Genomic DNA, 25,364 nt, shown 5'->3' on the forward strand with positions numbered 1-25,364 from the left:
GTGCAACAAATGTTTGAAAAATAATAAAAATACATTCACAAAAAAGGGGGGCCCTTCTTCTTGGCAGTGCTTATACAGATCAATACAGTGCGCCACCTACTGCTCACAAATCAGTATTTCTTCATAAAGACCAAATCATCTCTCTAAAGCTTTTCTCTCTGTTTTAATTTGAATAGATATATAGAACACTCAGGTTGAGGCCAAGCACAAGTTGCAGGTATCACCGTGGCAACCAGGCAGCTCATTCTAATGATGATGTCACAGTGATGTAGTGACATAATAAAGTGTTCTAAACTCTAAACTGTAAACTCTGCACTGTTACAGTCATTTCTCATCAGTTCACTGGAGAGAAAGCAGCAGGAGAGCACGGTTCACGTCTGTAGTGTTTAACATCAGCTGTATTGTGAGAATCTGCAGGAGATGATGGAGGAGTTTTCATTCAGAGGAGGAAAGAGGAAGAGAGGAAAGGAGAAGGAGGATCCTCAGAGAGTTTTACCGGGAAAAAACACTCTCCCTGAAAGTGAAGCTCCAGATAAAAAGAGACGGAAAGTAGGAGAGAACTGTAGGCGGCCTAAGAAACAGAGAGGCGGACAGAAGAGTGAAAAACAGCAAAAATTCAAAAAGCCAGGTCAGATTTCAGTCCAGATCCTAACTTAAAAATTTATTTTATACTGAGTGAGCTGTGTTTATTACAATTTTAAATATTCACAGAAAGTAGATTCCACTGCATCCTTTATAACCAGTAATAATAATAGGCATTTGCATAGGAACCTGGGTGGGGGATGGGTGGGACATGTCTATCCAATATCAGAAATAGGTAGATTTGTCCCCCCCCCCAAAAATGATGCAGTAGAAAAAGCAGAAATTGTTTTTTAAAAATCAGGAACACAGTGCCTACGTGCTGCCGAGAGGGGGTGATTTTAATGGCGGAGTGCAGATTTAGGCACAACTATGGTGCCTAATTCAGCACCCCCGCCAGGAAAAGCACCCCCTCTCGGGAGGGGCTGCAGGTGGCATGTTCCTTTTTCCTAATTTTTTAAGAGGCAGCGTAGCTTAGAACATTATCTTTACTTACAACATTTCCATTTTGTAAGTAAAGTTAAAGCTAAGAAGACATGGGTGTAATTTTTCCTAACAACAGTAAATGTAATATGGAGTAACTGTTTTCCACAGAGACCTTCTACTCTCGCTACACTATTGGAAAGAAGATAGGGGAAGGAGGCTACGGATCCGTCTTCGAGGGAACACGAAATTCAGATGGCCTTCAGGTTCTTCTTTACTCTGTCTCTCCGTAACTTCACTACTTTAATATCTCACATATTTCCTATTCAGTCCTTATAATTTTAAACCCTTCTTTTGTCTTTTTGTGTAGGTGGCTATTAAATTCGTCCCAAATTCAGTAGGACGACGATACAAGATTGGCGTAAGTGTGAATGTAACCCAGATTTTGCTTTAAAACATGAGCAGAATGTCTAGAAATCCTATTAGCAGTATGATTATCATAGTATTATGCCTAATACAATTTCACGCCTTGGCCTTAGCACTTATCCCTACCGCCTCAAAGGTTGGAGGGGTAGGTTAGGGGAAGTGTTGGGGCTACATTGGTCCTTCAAACTGAGATTTTTTTTAGAGAAACACTCCAAACAGAGGGCTATGAGAATCACTGGAAAGATGGTGCAACACCAGTAACTAAACAAATGCACACATTTGAGTATTTTCCTTGTTGCAAATTATGATAATCACAATATTACCCTAGTTTAATGTGTAGTTTCAATGTTTTATGCAAATTTTCATCTCAATAGCTAGATAATTTTTACGTTCCACCTTAAATGGTGCAACAGACGACAGAGACTGCAGCATTTAAGGTAGAAAGGAAAAAAGAAAGAAAATAATAGCAAATAATAGATGATTTTAGCTTCTCATCACAAAGGAATTAAGAACTGAACAGTGATAATTATTCGCTGCACAATCTGCCCTCTTTCTGAAGACGTACAATAAAATAAGCCCTAAAGTTCACTAGTTAAGCAGCAGCAGCTAGGTTGCTAGGGGTTCAAATAAGAAATGGGATTGGATACATTGGATTCCCAAACCTCATCTGCTCTTCTCTGCATTTTCAATTTAACTAATTAACTATATAATGTGTTCCTGCAGCCTGATGGTTCCAGGCACGTTCCTGTAGAGGTGGTTTTAATGCAGAAGATGAGCGAGCCACCTGTTGACGACAGCGTCGTACGACTAATCGAGTGGTTCGATGAGCCTTGTCGTTATATCCTGATCATGGAGCACCCTAAACCCTGCAGGGACCTGTGGAATTTAATCTGTGCCTACGGAGGTTCTCTCAGTGAGGACATGGCCAGTGATATTATGTACCAGGTGTTGCACGCAGCAATCCACTGCCAGAAGCGAGAGATACTGCACAGAGACATCAAACCGGATAACTTTCTGATCAATATGGAGACCGCAGTGGTCAAACTCATCGACTTCGGCTGTGGTGACTGGATCAGAGACGACGAGTACCATAGTGTTATAGGTAAGTTGGAGTTTTGGGCCCTTAATGCACTACAAAACTAAACAACTTAAAAATAAGGTCCTTAGAGTAGCCTGTGCATTGCAAAAATCCATTGGCAAAAGCTTGACAAATATATATATATATATATATATATATATATATAAATTGAGATGTATATACTTATATTAAGCAAAAAATATATATAAATTGTTCTTACTAAGACTAAGACTAAGGTCTCCTTCCACTAAAATCCACTTTTTCAACTCCACTAGTAGAAATTTATCTTGTGTAAGAAGTAACTATATGTTTAAATCGGATCTCCGGTGGATTCCACATTTTACCGAGACCTTAAACATGCACTAGGGACATGGCATTCATTCATACTAGAGACCACGACTAGACATTTTAAAATAAAAAAAAATAAAAAAGGTTGGAATGATCTTTAAGATAAGATATAATAACAAATGAGGGAGGCAAGAATTAAATAAGAAGCAAAATTGCAGATGTTTTGGGTTTAATTTGGTCACAAGTATCAGAATATTTAGCATGAAAAAATCTAAAAAGTAAGACTGAATAAGATTATTATTATTTAAATTATCAAAATAATGGTTGGATGGACATTTGCATATTGTGATGTGTCTGCGTACAAAAAGTACACGGAAACATAATCCACGCCTGTAGCACAGTTACACCTGAGAGGGCGCTGCAGAGGCAAAAATTACCACAATGAAGGGTTAGGAAATGTTTATAGAAATTCTAAGTATGACTGGTATTTTTTTTACTTCTAAGAAACACATTTCAGCTATTAATTGAAATATATATATATATATAGTTTAGTGGCTCTTTAAATAAATATACAGTAGAAATAAAGTTGTTTTTTGTTCTCAGGCACGTGGCTTTACCACCCACCGGAGAGTATTCTGTGGAGAAGGTACCGCGCCACTCCAGCGACAGTCTGGTCTCTTGGAGTGACGCTGTACAGGATGGTTATGGGACACATGCCCTTTAAAAGCATACAGGAAATCGTCCAAGGGCGTCTAGAATTCAGAGACGACCTTTCCAAAGGTAAGTGAACGCCACCAAAAACTAGTAAATTGGATCTACTATAGGGAATATCGGATTTTTAAATAAACCACGAGTTTCCCATTTGGGGGCGTGTCAGTAACAAGAGGCCAATAAATTAAATAAATGTATTTTAATTGATAAACAAATTCAATAAATTGATGCCGAAAGTTCGCATTGTAAACTGCTTAACTAACTAATAAAATCACTAGCAATACGTGAAAAAACCCATAAAAGTCTAGTCTAATTCACAGTTCTAATAGGATAAAAACATCACTCAACTAATGCACGTCTTATTCGCTTCATTCTCTTTGAGTAGGGCAAAATAAACCTTCTGTTTTTTATGATAATAGACTAAAATTACAAACAAAAGGATTTTTATAATAGTGTCCATTTACACATGACCAAAAAAACACTCAAAATAAATCAAACTTGTAAGTAGGAATTTAATAAATTAATAAATAAAATTGCTAGAAAAAGACACAGAAACACAGAGAACACTTTAACTATTAAAAGTAGAAGTTCTTTTCTTTAGCAAAATAACAGATGAAGCCAGAGAGCGGGGAGTACTGAAAACTGCTACAGGAAGACGTCTGGCTGACCCACATGGAAACAGCAGCTTTAGCCTTTAGTTTAGATTAACATGATCAAGGACTGAGTTAGCAGATCAATATTATAATTAAACATTTTTCTCCCATTTAATTTCCCTCCCTCTCCACAGAATGCTGTGATCTGATTAGATGGTGCCTGCAGGTTGACCCGAACTCCAGGCCTAGTTTGCTGAAGATGAGGAAGCACCAGTGGTTCAAGTCCACCTTCCCAGAGCAGGTTGTACAGAATGAAAATGAGGATACTTGGCATACTTGGTTAAAAAGCACATTATGTGACACTAGTAAGGAACAGGGGTGTAGCCATGTTTTCTATCTAAATCAGAAGGTCTTTCTTTTATTGTTAAACGAGCGCTGTATGTCAATCTACATAGATTTTTCGAATGAAAACTGATTATTTGGGTGAGAAAAGCGGTTCAATTTATTTACAGTAAGCCAGGGCAATATTAGCTAGCAGTTTGTTCTACGTACGTAGCTTGTTTTAGCACAATAAACACGCAGACTACAGTCTGATATACTCACCTCTGGATGACGAAAGATCTAGTGCTTAGAGAGGTTAGCGAGTAATGCTTATACTGCTCCAGAAGCGCTAGCGGGGGTTAACAGCAGACTACAGGTTAATATGATAATACTCACCTCTGAATGGCAAAAAAGCTAGCACTTAGCGCGGTTAGCAGCACATAAGACGAGGTAATGCTAATGCTGCTCCAGCAGTGCTAGACAGGGTAGGCAGCAGGCTGCAGGCCGATAATACTCACCTTTGAACAGTGATAGAGCTACCGCTTAGTGCGCTTAACGGCTAATGCTAATACTGCAGTAGAACTAAACTGAAACTTCTGTATAACGCACTTCATGTACTTCAGCGGAGAGGCTTTACTGCTCCTTAATACATGACTGGTAAAATTCATACATAAGGAGCACTGGATTATAAGGCACATTGATGTTTTTTGGTCAAATTAAAGGTGTTTTTTCATTTTAAGTGCGTCTAATAGTGTGTAAAACACAGTAATCTCATGATTTAAAAATTTACAGTTATACATATCTTTGTTTTTCAGGTCATGGAGAAAGATGAGCCTTCAAGAACATTAGCATGAAGGACAAAAGGGCCATTAACCGGCGCCAAGCAGCTTAATGCAGGGCGTTTTAGTGTGTCCTTGCTATCATAACAACGGGAAAAGTACACCGTGCAGTGATCATTGTGACAAGGTGTAAGATAGGGCCCCACCAGTTTAAAGTGTATTCACTACAGTGGAAACTATTTGAGATGTACACATAACAATGCTTTTTGATAGGAAAGTGTACAATATTTACCAGTGGTAAATATTCGGCACGATATTGGCTGAGGTATCCGGTGTCGCCCAGAGGAGGATGGGTTCTTCTTCTGAGTCTTGGTTCCTCTCGAGGTTTCTTCTTGTTGATCACAGGGAGTTTTTCCTTGCCACTGTCGCCTTTGTGCTTGCTCAGATGAAGCTCGGACCCGGATATCTGTTAAGCTGCTTCATCACAGCGTTCTTTATGTTATGTTTTTCCACTTTAGTGATTGCTTTTTGACATAAATTTGACAGAAATCTTTGTACATAGACATTGGCCTGTTTACTCCATAACCCCCCAAAAAAAACAAATAAATAAAGTAACCTTGTATTTTTGGTCTGTGAGTTTTTATTGCAAAACCTATGTAAAACAAAAAAATACATCCTGTTACAGTATATAAAAAAAATGGAGAAATCTTACAAATTAGGAGAGGGGGTTTCAGAGGGTTGCCGGCACACCTTAAAGAAGGCGGCACACCACACAACACATATTAATGCAGCCAGCACATTATCCAGAACATCCAAAAACAGCTAGCACACCATTTATTACATCATTAAAGCATCCGGCATTTCAACTGGCACATTCTACAGCAGCCGGCCCATCATCCCAGACTTTCTAAAGCAGCTGGCACACCAATCATCACATCCTACATCTCCAGGCCCACCAAAACCCAACACCTTAAAGCATGTAGAACGCTTAACATCAAATAGGAAATATTAAAGCAGACAAAGATCACCATCATTACCTGTAGTAAATCCTAAAGCAGCCGGCACACCATCTGGCACATTTGAAAAAAATCTGGCACACCATCTGGCACATCTTAAAGAAGCCAGTGCACTACACAACACATCTTAATGCAGCCAGCACACCAATTATTACACCATTAAGCACCTGGCATTTCAGCTGGCACATCCTACAGCAGCCGACAAACCAACCATCACATCCTACAGCAGCCGACAAACCAACCATCACATCCTACAGCAGCCGACAAACCAACCATCACATCCTACAGCTCCAGGCACACCAAAACCCAACACCTTAAAGCGAATAGCATACTAAACATCAAATAGCAAATATTAAAGCAGACAAAAATTGCCATAATTCCATATAGTACATCCTAAAGCAGCCGGCACACCTTCTGGCACATCTTAAAGAAACCGGCACACCATCTGGCACATCCTAAAGCAGCCGGCACACCAATCATCACATCCTACATCTCCCAACACACCAAAACACAACATCTTAACGCATATAGCACACCATCCAGCAGTTCTTACAGCAGCCAAAAATCACCATCATTCTGTCCTGCACATCTCAATGCAGCCAGCACACTATCCAGATATCCAGATCCACCAATTATCACATTATAAAGCATCCGGCATTTCAGCTGGCACATCCTACGGCAGCAGACCCACCAACCCAGACTTCCTACAGCAGCCGACAAACCAATCATCACATCCTACATTTCCAGGCACACCAAAACCCAACACTTTAAAGCATATAGCACACTTAACATCAAATAGGAAATATTAAAGCAGACAAAAATCACCATAATTTCCTGCAGTAAATCCTAAAGCAGCTGGCACACCATCAGGCACATCCTAAAGCAGCCGGCACACATCCATCACATCTTACATCTTAACGCATATAGCACACTATCCAGCAGTTCTTACAGCAGCCAAAAATCACCATCATTCTATCCTGCACATCTTAATGCAGCCAGCACACTATCCAGAATATACAAAAACAGCCAGCACACCAATTATCACATTATAAAGCATCCGGCATTTCAGCTGGCACATCCTACGGCAGCCGGCACACCAATCATTACATCCTACAGCTCGCAGCACAGCAAAACTCAACACCTTAATGCATGAAGCACACTATGCGTTAAAAGATGGTAGATTAAGATGGTGATGAACAAATTAAGAGCTTTTTAACTAATCAGTCTTCAAATTGCACAGTGCAATTTAATCAGCTGGCTAATGTTAAGTTCTGACACCAGAAATCTCCCAAGGCAAACATATAAGAAGAAAAAATGTAATCTCTACAGTATTTTAACTATTTGACATTTTATTTGACTATTTGGTATTTCTTGCACCCTCACGATATCAAGCACACAACGATATACGCAACTGACCAGTGAGCTATAGATCACTAAAATAGGGCCCCTTATTTATTAATATTATGGCTGAATAACCTCCACAGTTTCAATTAATCTGAGCTGGCAGTTCACAATAAGACTCTTTCATCCACCAACATTGATATTGAGAGTTATGCTGTTAAGGAAACCACCTATTTTTAACAGATAAAAGCACATTTTACAATTGTATAGGCAGACTATTAGTGATCTTTCCATAAAAACAAAACAACAACAACAAAAAACAAACAAACAAACAAAAAAAAACACTCAGAGTAGGAGTTTTAGAGCCTGTTAGTTTATTCTCTGTTTTAAAAACAATATATATATATATATATATATATATACACATATATTTATATATAGTGTTACTTTTAACACAATAATAAAACAGCCTATAGATATTAAACAGTCACTGATATTAATACAGGTGTGCGCAGCCCGGCACACACTTTCACCTTTAGATCACACCTGTTTTCCGGCTCGCCCCGCCCTCCTGCGCCAGGGTTGGCTTGCAGGTCACGGGGCGTGTCACGGAAAACGGATGGGATAGGCTGCGGTTTCTGGTAAAGCAGGTTTATAGAGAGACTGTCCATTACATTATAGTTGCAACTGTTACATCAGAACCACTAGAGGGAGCCCGCAAGTGAGACCTCAAAAAATATATATTTCTCTGCTAATATATATTTCAGCTTATATTGTGCAGAAATAACAAACAACATAAAACCTTTAGTAACATAATTATTAACATCAGTTTTATTGGTCCTAGAGTAAAACCCTATTTAAAGGCACAAGATCTGCTATATCAACCAATAGTCACCAAAAGTTTCTGCGCTACAGGTAATGAATAGGGTTCCTGCTGTGATGTGAACGAATGTTCCTGATTTTGGAACCTACTTTTGTTGGTTCAAAATCAAGTTAGCAAACCAGAATGGTGCTGGATCCACATTGAAATCCTGTTAGACATTCAGCCTATTGCAAGAAAAAATAAATAAAATGTTACTGTTGCATTTTGATTTTAGTTTTGACATTTATTATGCAGTTCGTCAACAAAAAAGGCAGGGCCAAAGGGACACTTTGATTTCTGATTTTTGATTTCTCTTTTCACAATTAGCTTTTTCATTTTAGATTTGACTGTGAAATAGCCATATGGTAATAAAAATGGCATTTTTTTATTATTTGAATTTTTGTCACATATGACCCATGTTCACTTTACTACAAAAATGTTATAATTGCACTACTGAACTTTTTGCACTTTTTGCATATTTCACTGCTGTAGATAATCATGTATTTACTTGTAAATAATATCTAAAACACATAACTGTTATCATCTACATATTTCCATCCTGGATGTAAATTTAACATACATTATTTTTTTTTAACAAGTTAGATTATTATTTCTTACTTATTATATATTTTTACTTACTTATTTCTATATTTTCTAAAGAAAGAATTTCCTTGTACGAGGGAACTTGTTTCTTACTGTGCACATGACAATAAACTCTTGTTTTATTATTATTAAATATTATTTAATGTAATTTCTAATAATATTTTCACACATTTATGTAAGAATGTATTTGCATTTTCATTTTAGCATTTTCATTTCAGTATTATTTTTGGCAGAATTTAGCTCCTATATTTGGGGTTTGAATCTTAATTGGAGGGATCAGACCACCCCCAGCACCCCAAACCCCCTCCCCCCCCCAATAATTTTTACCCTGTTTATAACTGGAGGTTCAAAGCTTTAGTCATAGTGTCTGCATTACTGAAACATTTAATTTATATTGTCTCTGAATAAAACAATTATTAAACCTGTTATGTAAGGTTATATAAGTATGATTTTGCTGAATTTCTCCATAAGAACTCATTGATTTTGGACTCACTCAGCAGCGCACTCTGGTGGAGGAACAGATCAGGAAGAGATCTGGAAGTGGGTCTCTTCCTATTTGGAAGTTCTGTGGTTTCTGTAAGTATAGTTTCTGGAGTTGCTGTTTGTGTTTTTACTGTATTCTGTGTGTTTTATCTGCAGTGTGTGAGTGTTTTGTGTAGTTTTGGGGAGGTTGTGTGTATTATATATGTGTGTTTATACAGTTGCTCTGCAGGTTATCTGAGCTGGTTCTGGTTCTGGTTCTGATCTGGACTTTGTTCCACTGTGTTCAGGTCAGTAAATTCTGCTGGATACTGAATAACACTCTCAGCATGTGTGCTGCTGCTGCTACAGTATCAGAGGGCTGGCTGAAGGTGGAGATGTGTGAGCACCCTCTGTTCTACAGGCAGGTTCTCCCCCCTGCAGGAGAACCCAAACTCTGCGTTCTGCTCCTGCACGGAATCAGGTTCTCCTCGGAGAACTGGGTCAGTATCGGAACTCTGAGCTGTCTGGCTGGGGCGGGGCTCCGCGCCGTGGCTGTAGATCTACCAGGTAAAGTTCGTTCACCACCTGAAATCCACTGTGTGGCCACCAGAGGGCGCTACTGAATGGGTTCATTTGGAGCAAATCAGCAACATTATAAATGTTTAATCATTTTGTTATACTAAAATTACAGAGATTTCCTCAACACAGAGCAATAGCAATACTTTTTTAGAAATAATTTAAAAAAGTTTTTATACAGTGATGTGTATTTGCCCCTTACAGAATTCTTCTGTTTTTGCATTTTCATCACACTGAAATGTTTCAGATTTTTTTTACATTTAATATCAGACAAATATAACCTGAGTAACTATAAAAAGCGTGTTTAAATAATAATGTTTTTCATTTATTAATGGAAAAAAAAACTATCCCCCCCACATAAATGAACTGTGATTAATAAAAAAAATTGGAAAGCTGAGTATAATTTCACAACTAACCACAACCAGGCCTGATTACTGACAGACCTGTTAAATCGAACATATTCTGACAACAGGAAGCAGATAAAAGATCTAAAAAAAAGCAGCACATTATGAATAAATTCAAAATAAAGTTATTGATCATCTATCAGTCTGGAAAATGTTATAAAGTCATTTCTAAAGCTTATGGACTCCAGAAAATCACAGTGAGAGCTATTTTTCACTAATGGAGAAAACATGGAGTGACTGGCTGACCGAAATTACTCCAAAAGGGCATGGACAACTCATCCAGGAGGTCCCAAAAGAACCCAGAACAACATTTAAAGAACTACAGGATCTCACTCGCCTCAGTTAAGATCAGTGTTAATGATTCAATAACAGGAAAGAGACTGGGTGAAAATGTGAAAATGCGAGTTCCAAGATGAAAAAAAAAAACACTGCTAACCAAAAATATCACACAACCAACAAACATCTTGATTATCCCCCAAAACTTTTGTCACTAAACCATTAATAGCTGAAATGTGTTCCTTTGGCGTATTGAAATATCTCAGTCCTGCTTAAAATTAATATAAACATTTCATAACCTAAAAACACCTTATTTGGGAAAATTTTCACCTATGCAGCGCCCTCTCAGGTTCAATTGTGCTATAGGCGAGAATGAATATGCAAATCAATCAATTTCTCAATATTACTGCCCCCTGGTGACGTCCAACCATCTGCATCTCACTGCTATCAGAGGCACACTGCTCAGCCCAATCAGCTCTCCCTCCTGCCCCTAAACCCATACATCACCCAGTGCCCCTCCCAAACAACTTCTCACACTTTTTAGCCTTTTTCAAATTTGAGCTGAGGGTGAAGTCAGCTAAAATCAGGGGGTTTAAATACCCTTTAAATATTTTCTGTATATCATCAGTTTTGTATGTAGCCTGTATCTGATACCTGTAAAGTAACTCTATAGTTGTAGAGATGTAAATATATGTTGTAAGTTTACCATGCTCCTGTGTTCCTACTGTACCTTTAGGCCTGGGTCAGTCCAAAGCCGCCGAGCCCCCTGCTCCGGTGGGTGAGCCGGCCCCAGGTGAGTTTCTGAAGCAGGTGTGTGAGGGTCTGGGGACGGGACCTGTGGTGGTGATCAGCCCCTCGCTCAGTGGCATGTACTCCCTGCCGTTCCTCCTGCAGCACACGCACCAGCTGAAGGCCTACATCCCTGTAGCTCCCATCTGCACCAACAAGTTCACAGCAGAGCAGTACAGAGACGTACAGGTGAGTCTCAGTACCTTACAGAACAGCTCAACACTGACTAATATTCCAACTGCCATAACATTAAAACCACTGGCAGGTGACAGGTAAATAACATTTAACTGCCTGTATCCATTGGCACCTTTCAACCTAAGCTTTTGTTCTTAATGGCTTTATTTTTTTTCTCCTTACATTACTTTTATATTTTAGGTAGTTTTGAAACTAGTGATGGGACAGTCCACTTTTTTCAGCTCCGATCTGAAAACTGATTTAAAACTCCTGATACTGATACAAATACTGATACTTTTAGTTTGTTTTTAGTACTATGATTAAGGTTACATAATGAGGCTGAAACAGAACACACAGCCCTTTGAAAAGTAAACACAAGTGCATTTAATGCAAATGCATTTAAAAGTCATTTATTTGACACACTTTATACAAAAAACACACAATAGTTGTCTTTCAAATTAAATATTTTATTTTTGATATTTTTATTTAAGTTGAATATTAAATATTTTAAATATTAAATACAAGGCTCTAGGTTTTTTTTTTGCACTGGTTGCGCAGGAGACTTTTATTTTGACACGTAGCGTAGTGGATTAGCTGCAATGGCTAGCGGCTAACTGGCAACGCTAAGTGTATTTCCTAGCTGAATTAATCACTGTTTTTTAATACCAGATTGATTTCTTAGTGCTGGTTAGAGTGGGTAGGATCTATGTGGTTCGATAGTCATTGTGGATTATGGCTGTAAATTAGTTAACTTTAGTTACTTTATACCTTCTTAACACCGGATTACAGCTGTCGGCTCAATGCTAGCTAGGCTAATAGAGATGGCTAACGGCTAACTGGCGATGCTAACTGTATTCCCGAACTATATTATTTGCTGTTTTTAACAGTAGATGAGTGTGTTTGTTCTGGTTAGTGTTGGTAGATCCTGTGGTTCTATAGGATATTTGAATTATGGCTATAGTTTACTCCAGTCTTTAGTTAATACATTCACAACACCAGAATGCAGTTGTCAGTGCTAATGCTAGCTAGGCTAACATACTGCTGGTGTTAATCTGTTCACCCCTTATTAATATTACATGTAGCCATTCTGCTGTTTGCCGTTTCCAAAGTGAAAAATCTCCAGATAGTCAACAATTTTTTGTAGATAAACCGCTAAACTAACTCAGTCAGCCGCAGACTAAAGCTGCTGGATGTTTAGGGTAAACTGTGGAACTGGAATCCGGATTAGTGATGCGTTTCGTGTTAACTTTATGGTGGGTTTATTGTCCAGCTCAATCTGCGGACTGGAATATGGATCGGTAAGTTAAATTACGTTAATATCGGCCTCAATATCGATATTGTATCGGATCAGTCCTATCTCTGTTTGAAACCAGTACTTTTACACTTTTACTTAAAGAGTAAAAAGCTTGAGTTAATATCATTGATAAGATGAGGAGAAAAAAAGCAGCTTGTCTGATTCATACAGAACTAATACTGCTCTACTAAACAATAGGGGTGTTCTAAAACTTTTGCCTGGTAATGTTAATTAAAGTACTGTTAATTAATGTTCCCTCATTGCATTGTAAAGTGTTGCCTTAAATTGTAATCTCTCATGTATGTTTGCACTTACATGTAATTCCAGTGTAGTCGTGTTGATTAATTGTTAATTTTTATGGTCCTGTGTTTCTCGACAGGTTCCTACTCTTATTGTATACGGAGATCAGGACACTCAGTTGGGCGAGGTGTCACTGAAGAACCTGAGTAACCTTCCCAATCACAGAGTGGTGGTAATGAAGGGAGCCGGGCATCCGTGTTACCTCGATGATCCGGAGACTTGGCATAAATCCATCCTGGAGTTCTTGAAAACTCTACTGTAGTAAATTCCCACTACATGAGCAGCACACAGAATGAATTTATATCTTTAAAATCATATCATGTGCAGACATTTTAAGCACCTTGATCCAGTAAAATGAATGATATATTAGAATAAATACAAATAACATAAATCAACCTGGTGAGCTTCTGAAGGAATTTAACAATATGAGCTCACAAGATCTAAATATTTTCTTTAACAAAGAGAAATTAAGCGTTTGTACAGTCTAAACTCTCTCAGTGCTGAGAGAAATTACTTTAAATACTGGGTTATGTGTCTAAAACCTCTGTGCACAGTGCTGCATATTTCTATTGTAATGCTAAAACATTCCATTTTATTCTTTTGTAATATGATAATGGTCTAAGGGAACTTTTTTTATATATAAATCTAATCTAATCTACTAATCAAACAAGACACACCATGATAAACAATTATTACACTGTTAAATTTACTGTAATGTTTTACTACAGTGTCACTAAACACCTTATAAGATCACAACAGAGATATTTTCTTAAACAGTTGAAGTGTAGTATCTTGTAATAAAGACAGTAGTACCAGTCAAAAGTTTGGACACATTACATTTTTAAGTTCTTTCATTATTTTAAAATGTTCTGTATTGTAGATTAATACTAAAGTCATCCGAACTATGAAGGAAAATGTATGGAATTATTTAATAAACAGAAAAAAGTGTTAAACCAGAATATGTTTTATATTTTAGACTCTATAAAGTAGCACCTCCTGCTTAGTTGATCAGTTTTGCACGTCTCTGCTGGATTTTCTCAGTCAGTTTTATGAGGTAGAGTCACCTGGAATTCAGGCTTTCAGTTAACAGCTGTGCTGAACTCATCAAGAGTTTTTGGTTTTTAATTTCTTGAATTTCTTGTCTCTTAATAAAGTGTTTGAGAGCATCAGTTAAAGTAAAGTAGTGAAGAGGTAGAGTTACAGGTATACAGTGAATAGTGAATATTTGAGTAATCCATATTATGAGACGCAAAAAGTGCTCAACTAAGTTATTAGAAACATTTCAAGTGTAGTTGTAAAAAAAGACCATTAAAACTTTACAATGATGGAACTGGCACTCATCAGTACCAGCCATACCAGTAAAAGGAGGAGCAAGAGTTCAATCTGTTGCACAGAATATGTTAATCAGAGTTATCAACCACAGAAACTACAAGTTAACAGAGTATTTTGGTTTGTTTAACACAGTTTTTAAGTTACTACATGATTCCTTATGTGTTCCTTCATAGTCTGGATCACTTCACTATTAATTTATAGTGTAGGGAAAACAAAAAAATGTAATTTGTCACTTTTGTACTGTATGTTTAATATAGAATCTTCGAATAATTATATATGTGGCATGTTTTCCCAAATGTTTTACATAATATCTTGAAATGATTGCAAGCAGTAATTTTATTATTTTTTTCATTGTTACAGTTTTTGTTATATCATTTTGTCATTTCTCAAACTTTTGCATTTAAAATTTGTAACTCTGACTTTTTTTACATAGTTATTATTTTTTCTGCAAAATCTTGACTTGTTATAATCAAATAATGACTTCTTACAAAAAAAGTTTAATTATACTAAAGTCTTGGTGCTGAAGATTTACCACTTCTTCACAATATTAGACTACATATTTACTGTTATGTTTGTATGTATCTGAATGATGTGAAAAATGAATAATACTGTATGAATAAACTGATCGCTGATCTGTTGAGTTGATTTTTTTTTTCTTCACACAAAGAAATAAACACCACACACTGGACTGAAGTGAAAAATATGAACATTATTTAATAACTGATTCTCTGTAATAAACAATTTGAAAATATTTTACAAGGAGTCACAGACACAGTATTTTACAAATGTTTTCCCTCATCTCATTTTTTTTTTATCTGTTTGAGTTACTGTACAAAATAATGGAGCAACACACAGATCCAGTGTCCAAAGAACCGGAGCGATGGGCTCCCCACACACGATCCAACAGACGAACGAAATAAACTCCCACTTTGATATCAGACCTCAGACTCATGATGATTATCAGCAGTACTGTAATCCTAGTTATTATTTTTTTTAATCGATAATGTTTTTTTATTTTTTAAACCTCACTTAATGTTAAATTCAGTTTCACCTTTTTACGGATTTACTTTATTTCTTTTCATTTTTTCTTTTTATTTTTTAACACATTTGTCACGGAGCACCAGACTAAGGACTACAGAATCACATACACACACGTCTCTCCCGTGGAAACGCACCTACTCCGTTGTTGCTAAAGAAGGGGAAGGGCCCCACTCTCCGAACTACTCCTCCCTTTATCTTTATCTTGTCTTTTTTTATTTGATACTTCTTTTTTATTTTTGACAAAAAGCAAAATTGCACTGAAATACAGTAACGAGGACCTCCGGTGTTCCAGTGTTACTCGGAATCGTGACACAGACACACATTTTTTAACTTTAAAGTGTCTTGCCAAAATATGTTACCATGGCTCAGGCAGGTCTTCAGCACTTCCTGCCGTCACTCCCAACGTTAGAAACATCTGAACATTCTCTTTCACACAGAAACCCAGAGGAGCAGGTTCTGGAAGCGAGTTTGAAAGACGGGATGGAGGATAAGGCATTGATTCTTTTAGCTTTAGCGTTAGCTTTAGCGTCAGCTGTAGTCAGAGTTCTGCCCTTCGCTCAAACACAAAATCAGAACACAGCAGCAGAATGAGAGGAGGAACACAATCAGTCAGGTAACAGATTTTGACATGACAGGTGAAAGCCTGAAGACCAGGCTGTTCCTTAGCTCACAAGGTAAAATATCTCCTGCCCCCCTGTGTGTGTTTCTGTGATTGAGGAGTGTGTTTTAATGCATTTATGGAGGCGGGGTTATATATATATGTTTTATATATTTGACTATGTGTCATTAACATGAAGTCAATGGAAGTCTATATGTGCCTTTATATGTCTCTTATTCAGTTTACTGGCACCAGTAGGTTAAAATGAACTAAAACTTATTGGCTTTTCTCAGACTGTTGGCTTAACTTCTCAAAAATGTTCTTAAAATAACTTGAAATTAAGAACTTTCTCAACATTTCCAATAACTTAATCTTAATATAATCACTTATTGGGCTTCAATTAAGAAAAAAATAATAAATAAATATTTTAATAAACTATTTCCAAATATTAGTTTCAGTATTTTTGTCCCCCAAAACTTTTAATTAGTATCTTGAAGTAATAACATATTTTTACAATTTTGATCTCAAATGAATTCCTCATTTTCGCTTTTTAACTATTTTCAAATTAGTGCAGATGTTTCCTTTTCAAATATTCATTAAATATAAAAAAAAATAACTTGACAAAGTATCTTAAAATAATTTGTTTTCTTTTCAATTTTGATTTGATTTTCTGCACATTTTTTTTTTATAAATAATAAGTAATATTTTTAAGCTTTATTTAAGCTTTATTTTCATTTTTTTATTGCATATATTCTCCAAATATTAATTTATTATTTTAAAATCTTTGGTATTTTAAAATTATTTCCTAAATTTTGACTTTATATATTTAAACTATATATTGGAATCATTTATCCACATTTTTCGTTTTTTTTTTTTTTTATAAATAAGGAAATATTTCCCCAAATATTTAAATTAGTATCTTGAAGTAATAACATTTTTACAGTTTTGTTCTCAAATGAATTCTGCACTTTTTTATGTAATCACATCTTTTCCCAAACACTATGTAGTAGTTTTATTTAATACAGCTTTTTATTTTTGGCAAAAAAAACTAAACATTTTATATATTAAAAATTATATATATTAAAAAAAAAAAGAATATATATATATATATATATATATATATATATATATATATATATATACATATATATATATATATATATGTATATATATATATATATATATATATATATATATATATATATATATATGTATATATATTAGTTTAATATTTTTAAATAATATAAAATTATTTAAAATAATATAATATTTTTATTTTAATTAATATCTGGAAGCAATATTTTTTTCAATAAATATTTTATATATTTTATATTTTATATTATATGTTTGACTTTGTTTTGACTATGTTTTTCTAATACATACGTATTTTCCCAAACCCAATAAGTTAGTATTTCATTTTATTGCACATATTCTCTAAATATTCATTTAGTATTTTGAAATAACTTGACTATCTCAAAATAATTATGTTTTCTTTTGATTTTGACATTTAAATTTTTTTTTCAATTTAAAAATAAAAAATATTATTTCACATAATATGAAATTTAGCTAAGTACTGGCATATATTCCCCCCAAAATATGTTTTTTTTTTCAGACTGAATATTGAAAATGTCATAATTTTAAGAAAATAATTCCTTACTATTTAACAAACTGCTGTCAGAAACAGAACAGGATTTATATAAAAAAGACAATTAAAATGAGCTTCCATAGAGTTCAGTCGGGAAGTGTTTTGGAGTTGTGAACGGTGCAGACAGACAGCAGGCCTACATTAACAGCACTAGTGGGTAATGGTGTGTACTCGTGCTCATGGCCCTGGTGATAACAAACACCACACTACATTAATGATGGTGATGCAGTGCTTCTAATGTTTCCTAATGAGCCGAACTGTGTGTGTGTTGTCCCTTAAGTGTATACACTGCACAGACTAAAATCCTAGCAGGAGGAATCCTCTTAAATCTAGTTTAAATATCTGTAATTTCTAATTCTTGTACTGTTCACAATATTGTTTTTATTCATTTTAAACTTATTTTGAACTTTTAATTCTTAGTTTTAAGCAATTTAATCGACCAAAAGTCTATTATTATATTGGTAGATATATTTGCCTGTTTTAAGCATTATTTCTAGACTAAATACTAAATAAATTGTCAGTTATTTTCCTGAATTAGACACTTTTAGTAGATTAAATCACTTAAAGGGGACATATACATCTTTTTACACTATTTAGAATAGGTCTATGGGCTATACAGAACATGTTTATTAACTTCTTTGCACACAATTCACAATTCTTAGCCTCTTTGCCACATCATCTGTTTAAAGTTGCCTATGATTTGTGATTATTAATACTATTCGGTACTTTTATTTTACTGTGTATTTTATATTCTAGTCTGTTTAATGTTGAATTATGTGAGGTGACCTGGAGTGTCAAGAAAGGTGCCCACAAATAAAATGTATTATTTTATTCTATCAATAACTCTCACATAAAGAGATCTCACCAGCTCTATTTCTACCAGTTTTAGTCTCTTTCAGAATGAGTAATTTAAGGGCGCTGTCACGTTTATGCAAATAAGCTGTTGTTGGCCACGCCCCATATTTATGTTGAGCGTGTATCACATGTTACTGTTAGCTTGTTATTAATTAACTTTGATAGAAGCGCAAAACTCATTATTCAAAACGTTTTTACATCTCTCTCATCTGCTGACTTGCCGCGGACTGTAGGTACAGATCCCTCCCTCAGAAGAAGTCTACTGGCTAATCCACTACTGGCTGTGTACTGTCTGAGGTTTTCATTTTTAACTTATTCCTAACTTATAATTCTTTGTTTTTAAGCAATTTCATCTACTGAAAGTGTTTTATTATATTGGCAGATATATTTGCCTGTTTTAAGCATTATTTCTAGACAAAATGCTAAATAAATTGTCATTTGTTTTCCTGAATTCGACACTTTTAGTAGATTAAAGCACTTAAAGGGTACATATACAGTACCTCTTTTTACACTATTTAGAATAGGTCTGTGGTCTATACAAAACATGTTTATTAACCTCTTTGCACAATTTTCTGCCTCTTTGATCTCAGCAGCTATATTCTTGCCAGTTTTAGTCCCTTCTAGAATGAGCTGTTTAAGGGCTCTCTCACGTTTATGCAAATAAGCTGTTGCTTTTACTACACATTTTTAACTGTGATGGAAGCACAAAACTCATTTTTGAAAGTTCTTACATCTCCCTCATCTGCTAACTTGCCACAGACAGTAGGTACAGATCCCTCCCTCAGAAGAAGTCTACTGGCTAATCCAGCAGACCAAAATGGCCAAACGGCTCATAGTAGCAAATGATTTTGTAAAAATTCGTAAGAATATTAGAAATATTAGATATTTAGGCTACATTTAAAAGGATTTTCACTATTTTTTTGCAGTGTTATTATACATTCCATGGCCTGTCCTTGCAGAATACTGCTGATTTACAGACTCCTCCAATCACACACACACTGTATGCCCTGTGCTCAATACGGAAGATAAAGTGTGATGGAATATAAAGGAGAAAAGGAAGAGAGAAGAAAAGCAGATAAAAGATGTAATAAAATAGAAAAACAGGCAGAAAGAGAGCAATTACAGGGAGACACCGTGAGATGGAAAGTCCAGGGAGGGTTTTTAAGTGTGATCATTCTTGTGTACAAAGGCAGACAAGCTGAATCGCAAGCCGGAGACAAAAAAAGACACGTGAAAAACATTCTTCTCACACCTGCAAAACGGGACAACATTACTCCATCTTCTTCTCCCACCATGACAAGACATCCGGGATGCTTTCTCTCTTTTTTTTTCTTCTTTTTTTTTTTGCAAATAAAATGATTTTCACTGATTTTTCCAGCTGAATACAGCAAACACTGCTTCAATTGCTGCTGCATTTGTAAGCAGACAATACATACAAGGTGCACACACACACACACACACATACACACATGTACATACACACACACACACACACACACACACACATACACACACACACACACATTCACAATAAGTGTATTACAGAAGCCTGCAATGAAAGCTGGCCATCACTGTGTAGCCAGTTCAGCCACCCCATACAACCATATACACACATATACAACATACTGAAGCTCATCACAACCCAGAAGACTTCAAATAAAATTCAAATCATTCTATTAAAATAAATAAATAAATAAATACATAAATGAATGAATAAATAAATAAAAGCTCAAGTTGACCTCTACTACAAGTCCTCAACAGTCACAGCATTGTGAAGAGAGTTAAAGAGAGTTAAAGACTCCACAGTGAATGACATTACTTTCACCAGTGTGCAGTATATAGAATATAGTATATTGATTGCCTCTGTGGTAGGTCTAAAAGTTATGGACGCCACCAGGCGCCCTTAAAAAGGTCAGGAAACGCTTTTTTATACTCCTTATTATGTAAATTAACTGATACACAGCAGAGCTTTCCACCTTCAGAGATCACTTTAGATCTTTTAAAATTGATTTCTACATTAGGGGCAAGTAAAAGAAAGAAGAATAAAGATATATATATATATATATATATATATATATATATATATATATATATATATATATATATATATATGCATATATATGCATTATAACAGAAGGTCCCCAGAACAACAGTTGGCTATGTCTGCTCCGGAGGCTATGGCAAAATATTCTTAAACGAATCAAAAAACACTTAAATAACCCTACTGTACTAAAGGCCAGTCTGGTCTTATTTCTGTGAGAAATAGTTCCCAACTCGTAGCTTTACACTCTGAAGGCTGCGGCTCAGAAAAGACGGAGGAGTTTGGAAGAAAGAAATTGCCTAGAAATGCACAATTTTGTGTAAAATCAACACTTTCATTATTAAATTAATAAAGCAACTCCTGAAGAGTTAATTTAACTCTAAAAGTGTTGATTTAATGCAGGCAAATACACTGTTCACTCAAAAAAAAAAATCATATAGTATAACTGGTCTGCTGTAGTTTTTGTTTTTCCAACTCAAAAGTGCATCAAAGCACAAAAAAGAGGGATATAAAGATAAATGCTCACTTTCAAATTGTTATTTTTCCGCATGATCTGAACATTAAAAACTCTATTTTTATAGTCTGTGATAATTAGCCTGATTGAAAAGCTTGAAAATCACTTGGAATACACTCTTAAAAACAACGTTTCTGCTAATATTGGCCTTTAAAGAACAATCTCCCTTCCATTTTTTCTTCCATTAAGATGTTTTAGCATGTTTGTCATATGAATAAAGTTTTTGATCTAAAGGATCTTCACCAATTTCTTCTATTATAACAAACATGCATAGAAACAATCATAATGGAACCTCTGAAAAAAGTGGTTCTTCCAAAGAAAGCCATGCTTAAAGAACCGTTTGTAGAACCTTTTAGTCATAGCCAATAATATAAGTTACGAATGTGACTTTTTCTTTGCCTTTCTTTTGTACAGTGAGCACTTTCAAGCACTTCACTCGCTCATGTTTAGCAGGTTTAAGATTTGCATTCTCTCAGTATTCCAACAGATTTTGGTGCTTCGCATCAATAACACTACTTACTTTTTGAGTACGGACGTTAAAATGAGTGTTAAAATGTGCATTTCAACTTAAATCAAAACTACACTATGTGGGTAGATGTGCTCCCGATGACAAGACCAACACTGAATGGCAAAAAGTGATATTATTCTTCATCGCATTTTTAATTGTAATTTTTTCGCAGACTGATCTTTAGCCAGACTAAGCTGCAGTTGATAGGAGAACCAGGATATTGACTTTGATACTAAATATGTTGAGTTTAAAAATGGCCTCACTTATGGAGTATATGGAGTATGGAGTATTTTAGACTGGTGATGTCTATATATTAATATATTAATATATATTTCAAGATATCCAATTTGTATATTTGTCTATATATTTGAGAACATGGAAGAGTTACTGCAACCACAGTCACGGTTTCTCTCTCGTTTCTCTTCTTTTTCTCAGCACTTCTCGTCTATTATAGTTAGTTTACTGACCATCCTAACAGAAAGATATGCCTAATGAAGCCCTTATATGACTAAAGAAAAGAAGAGAGCAAATGAGGCAAATTGAAATACAGGCCTGGTCTCTCTCTCTCTTCTACGAGGTTTTTCCTTCTTATCCCTATCTGCTCTTATGATGCTCTACTACGTACTACGCGAGTTGCTTTTGCTTTTCTCCCGTGTTTCTCCTCGTCCTAGTTTGGCTAAAAAAATAAGACCACGCAACAAGTCTATCTCATTTTGGCAAGAAGTAGATATAGTGCATAAATAAACAAATGATATTTTTTCATAAATAACATCTATCGTCTTCCCTCTCTGGTTATATCCTAATGTATGGAGGTATGCTGCTTTAAATACTCACAGGTTGTTACTCGTTTATTTATTTTTTTTTTTCCCGTTAGCTGATTAAAGTTCTGTGATTGCATTACTGATTTTTCTAGAAAATGGCAGAAGGTTCTGTAGCCCCATGTCAAATTAGGCAAGCAGCAAAGCAGCGAGACCGGAGGCAGTCGCTGGCCTGTAAAGGATGAAGATGAGGAGGATGAGGAGGATGACTTGAACTGTAAAGGCAGAGTCTGACAAAAACGCGATTTTCCCCCTGTACAGCGAGGGAACGTTCGATCCATGTTCTTCCGCACTGCCCCTCCCACGTCGTCGGGGGTTCCAGACGCTCGTCTTCCCTCCCACAGCGGCTTCGTCGCCGCCCGACGGTCGAATGCGTCATTGACTTCCTCAGCTTCTTCTTCCTCAAAGAAACCTCTAGCTCCTCCTCCCACGAAAAAAAGCTGCTGATTGGCAGGAGACGATAAAAGTTCTGCAACGGTCACTAAGCAACAACCTGTGAAGCTAAGTGGATGAAGCAGTATGCCGGGCTTCCGTATTAAGGGCAGCGGGAAGTCCCTTTAATACCTATGACTAGAGCGAGGGGAGATAAAGGAGAAATGCAGAATTACAGAGAGGAGAGGGAGGTCGGCGGAGGAGGAAGTTAAAGGGAGAAGGGTAAAATGTGGGGGTGGGACACCAGAGAGAGGAGAGGGAGCTGGAGGAGGAGTAAAGTGTAGATCGACGGGCGGAAGGAGTATCCTCGCCCGCAGTCTGTCGTATTCTCCTGAAAAAAAAAACACACACAAAAAAAAACCCAGAACGAATCAAATTAATGATGCAAACGTAAAAAAAAAAAATCAACTTCTATAGAGTTAATTCAACTCTAATAGTTTTTATTTAATACTAGTAAATATACTGTATATGTAACTAGGGCTGGGCGATATGGCTCTAAAATAATATCACGATATTTCAGGGTATTTTTGTGATAACGATATACTTGGCGGTATAGGAAAACTAAAATAATTCATTCATTTCAGGAATATAGTATAATAGTATAACAGTATAATCATAATGTGGCAAAATAAATAATATAGCATAAAATAATATAATGCAGCAAAAAATATTGCAGAATATTTAGTGCATGCACATAAACTGCAAACTAAAACAATTATACAATAAATACACCTAAAGCTTCACAGTAAATAATAGACTACTTTTAAGACAGAACAGCCCTATTATCACGATATGGATTTTTAATATGATATTTCTGTGTTACGATATATTCTATACGATATAATATTGCCCACCCCTATATGTAACAGAGTAAGAAAATCCCGTTGTTTTAAATGAATTTTATAAAATTAGACTTTTCAATATTCTAAAATGGAGTTTTGGCGGCCCCTGCTGGTAAGTGGTGAACTGCAGTTACGCTGTTTCATCCCTCTGAGCCACCAGCCCTCAGCAGCAGTCTCTGATTCTCTGTAGGTGCTGAGCTCTGAATTTTTATTAATACATAATAATAGTTTAAAAAATATTTTAGGTTAAAAATACTGCTCTAACTTTGTTTATAAAACATATTAAAACTTATTTTCGTGAAGAATCGATTGTTTTAGGTTGTAGTTAAACGTTTAAGGGTTTATTTCTCGCTCCGTTTTCCCTCCATTTTCTGTCCTTTGTTAATGAGAGATATTTTTATTTATTTACCAGCCGGCAGTAACTGCAGTACCCACTTCACCACGACGGAAGTAAAAATATACACATATTGTTTTCCAGAATAAAAGTGGATGAAAGCATGAACTAGTCTGCTGTAGTTTTTGTTTTTCCAACTTAAAAGTGCATCAAAGCACAAAAAAGAGGGTCTAAAAATCTAAAGATATATTCTCATTGTGTACTTATCCTAGGAACAACTTAGGGATGAGTATGAGGAGAAATAAGCAGCAGCAGATGAAAAGAAAGAACCGTTTCTCAGCTCGTTAGCAACTCTATGGGATTCACTATGTTAGCGCTATGTTAGTAGCAACAGAAATACAAAAGTACAAAGTGTTTTATTAAACAATGAACTAATCTAATCTAATTTAGCTATTTATAGGTTTATGTTTGAGTAAAATGAACATTGTTGTTTTATTCTATAAACTACAGACAACATTTCTCCCAAATTCCAAATAAAAATATGGTCATTTAGAGCATTTATTTACAGAAAATGAGAAATGGCTGAAATAACAAAAAATACTTCATAAAGTTTAAGAGTTCATAAATCAATATTTGGTGGAATAACCCTGTTTATTTTTTTTAAATCACAGTTAATAAGTTTTCTCCTCCACCAGTCTTACACACTGCTTTTGGATAACTTTATGCTGCTTTACTCCTGGTGCAAAAATTCAAGCAGTTCAGTTTCGTTCAGGTTTGATGGCTTGTGATCATTCATTTTCCTCTTGATTATATTCCAGAGGTTTTTAATTTGGTAATATTAAAACAACTACTCTTATTTCTTTTCCAGAGCTGTATAATAAAAAAAAACTACATAAAAAAGAAAGAAAAGTTTTAATGTGTATGATGGTACACGTACTGCTATGTTGTAATCGAAGCAGGTGGAGGGTCCTTTTCTATATCGTGGTGGCGGCAGGTCCATACAGGGATCTTCTTGCTTGACTGAATGGAAGATGTTAAAGAAGTTCTACAGTCCAGAGAGACCATAACCATTTAAATCAATTTAATTCAGGAATATTTAGAATATTAAC

At 35.7% G+C, this 25,364-nt stretch overlaps 3 protein-coding genes across 7 annotated transcripts in view; 2 read left to right on the plus strand and 1 right to left on the minus strand.

Annotated features, from left to right (window-relative positions):
• The first annotated feature begins 300 nt into the window (after positions 1-300).
• LOC111193664 (serine/threonine-protein kinase pim-1) lies at positions 301-5,818 on the plus strand. The gene is made up of 7 exons (XM_049479502.1): positions 301-628; positions 1,174-1,268; positions 1,373-1,423; positions 2,152-2,530; positions 3,398-3,574; positions 4,293-4,399; positions 5,235-5,818. Exons 1-7 carry the CDS (start codon positions 421-423, stop codon positions 5,271-5,273), a joined length of 1,056 nt encoding a protein of 351 aa, XP_049335459.1. The 5' UTR covers positions 301-420; the 3' UTR covers positions 5,274-5,818.
• A 3,702-nt stretch (positions 5,819-9,520) lies between these two features.
• abhd14b (abhydrolase domain containing 14B) lies at positions 9,521-15,261 on the plus strand. Of its 2 annotated transcripts, none has more exons than XM_007237690.3 (4): positions 9,521-9,596; positions 9,791-10,049; positions 11,475-11,716; positions 13,375-15,261. In XM_007237690.3, exons 2-4 carry the CDS (start codon positions 9,830-9,832, stop codon positions 13,555-13,557), a joined length of 645 nt encoding a protein of 214 aa, XP_007237752.1. In that variant the 5' UTR covers positions 9,521-9,596; positions 9,791-9,829; the 3' UTR covers positions 13,558-15,261. The 2 variants fall into 2 exon arrangements, with proteins under 2 accessions (XP_007237752.1, XP_007237753.1); XM_007237691.3 differs by lacking the exon at positions 9,521-9,596 and adding an exon at positions 9,601-9,662.
• A 4,437-nt stretch (positions 15,262-19,698) lies between these two features.
• cacna2d2a (calcium channel, voltage-dependent, alpha 2/delta subunit 2a) overlaps positions 19,699-25,364 on the minus strand; it is a 412,063-nt gene continuing 406,397 nt past the window's right edge. For all 4 annotated transcript variants that reach the window (XM_049479460.1, XM_049479459.1, XM_049479458.1 and 1 more), the window contains 2 exons: positions 25,193-25,275; positions 19,699-23,410 (listed from right to left, as the gene is read on the minus strand). In XM_049479460.1, coding sequence (XP_049335417.1) covers positions 23,288-23,410; positions 25,193-25,275 — 206 coding nt within the window. In that variant the 3' untranslated portion in view covers positions 19,699-23,287. The remainder of the gene's footprint in view (positions 23,411-25,192; positions 25,276-25,364) is intronic.

This window comes from Astyanax mexicanus, chromosome 5 (genome assembly GCF_023375975.1).
Source record: "Astyanax mexicanus isolate ESR-SI-001 chromosome 5, AstMex3_surface, whole genome shotgun sequence".
NCBI lineage: Eukaryota > Metazoa > Chordata > Actinopteri > Characiformes > Acestrorhamphidae > Astyanax > Astyanax mexicanus.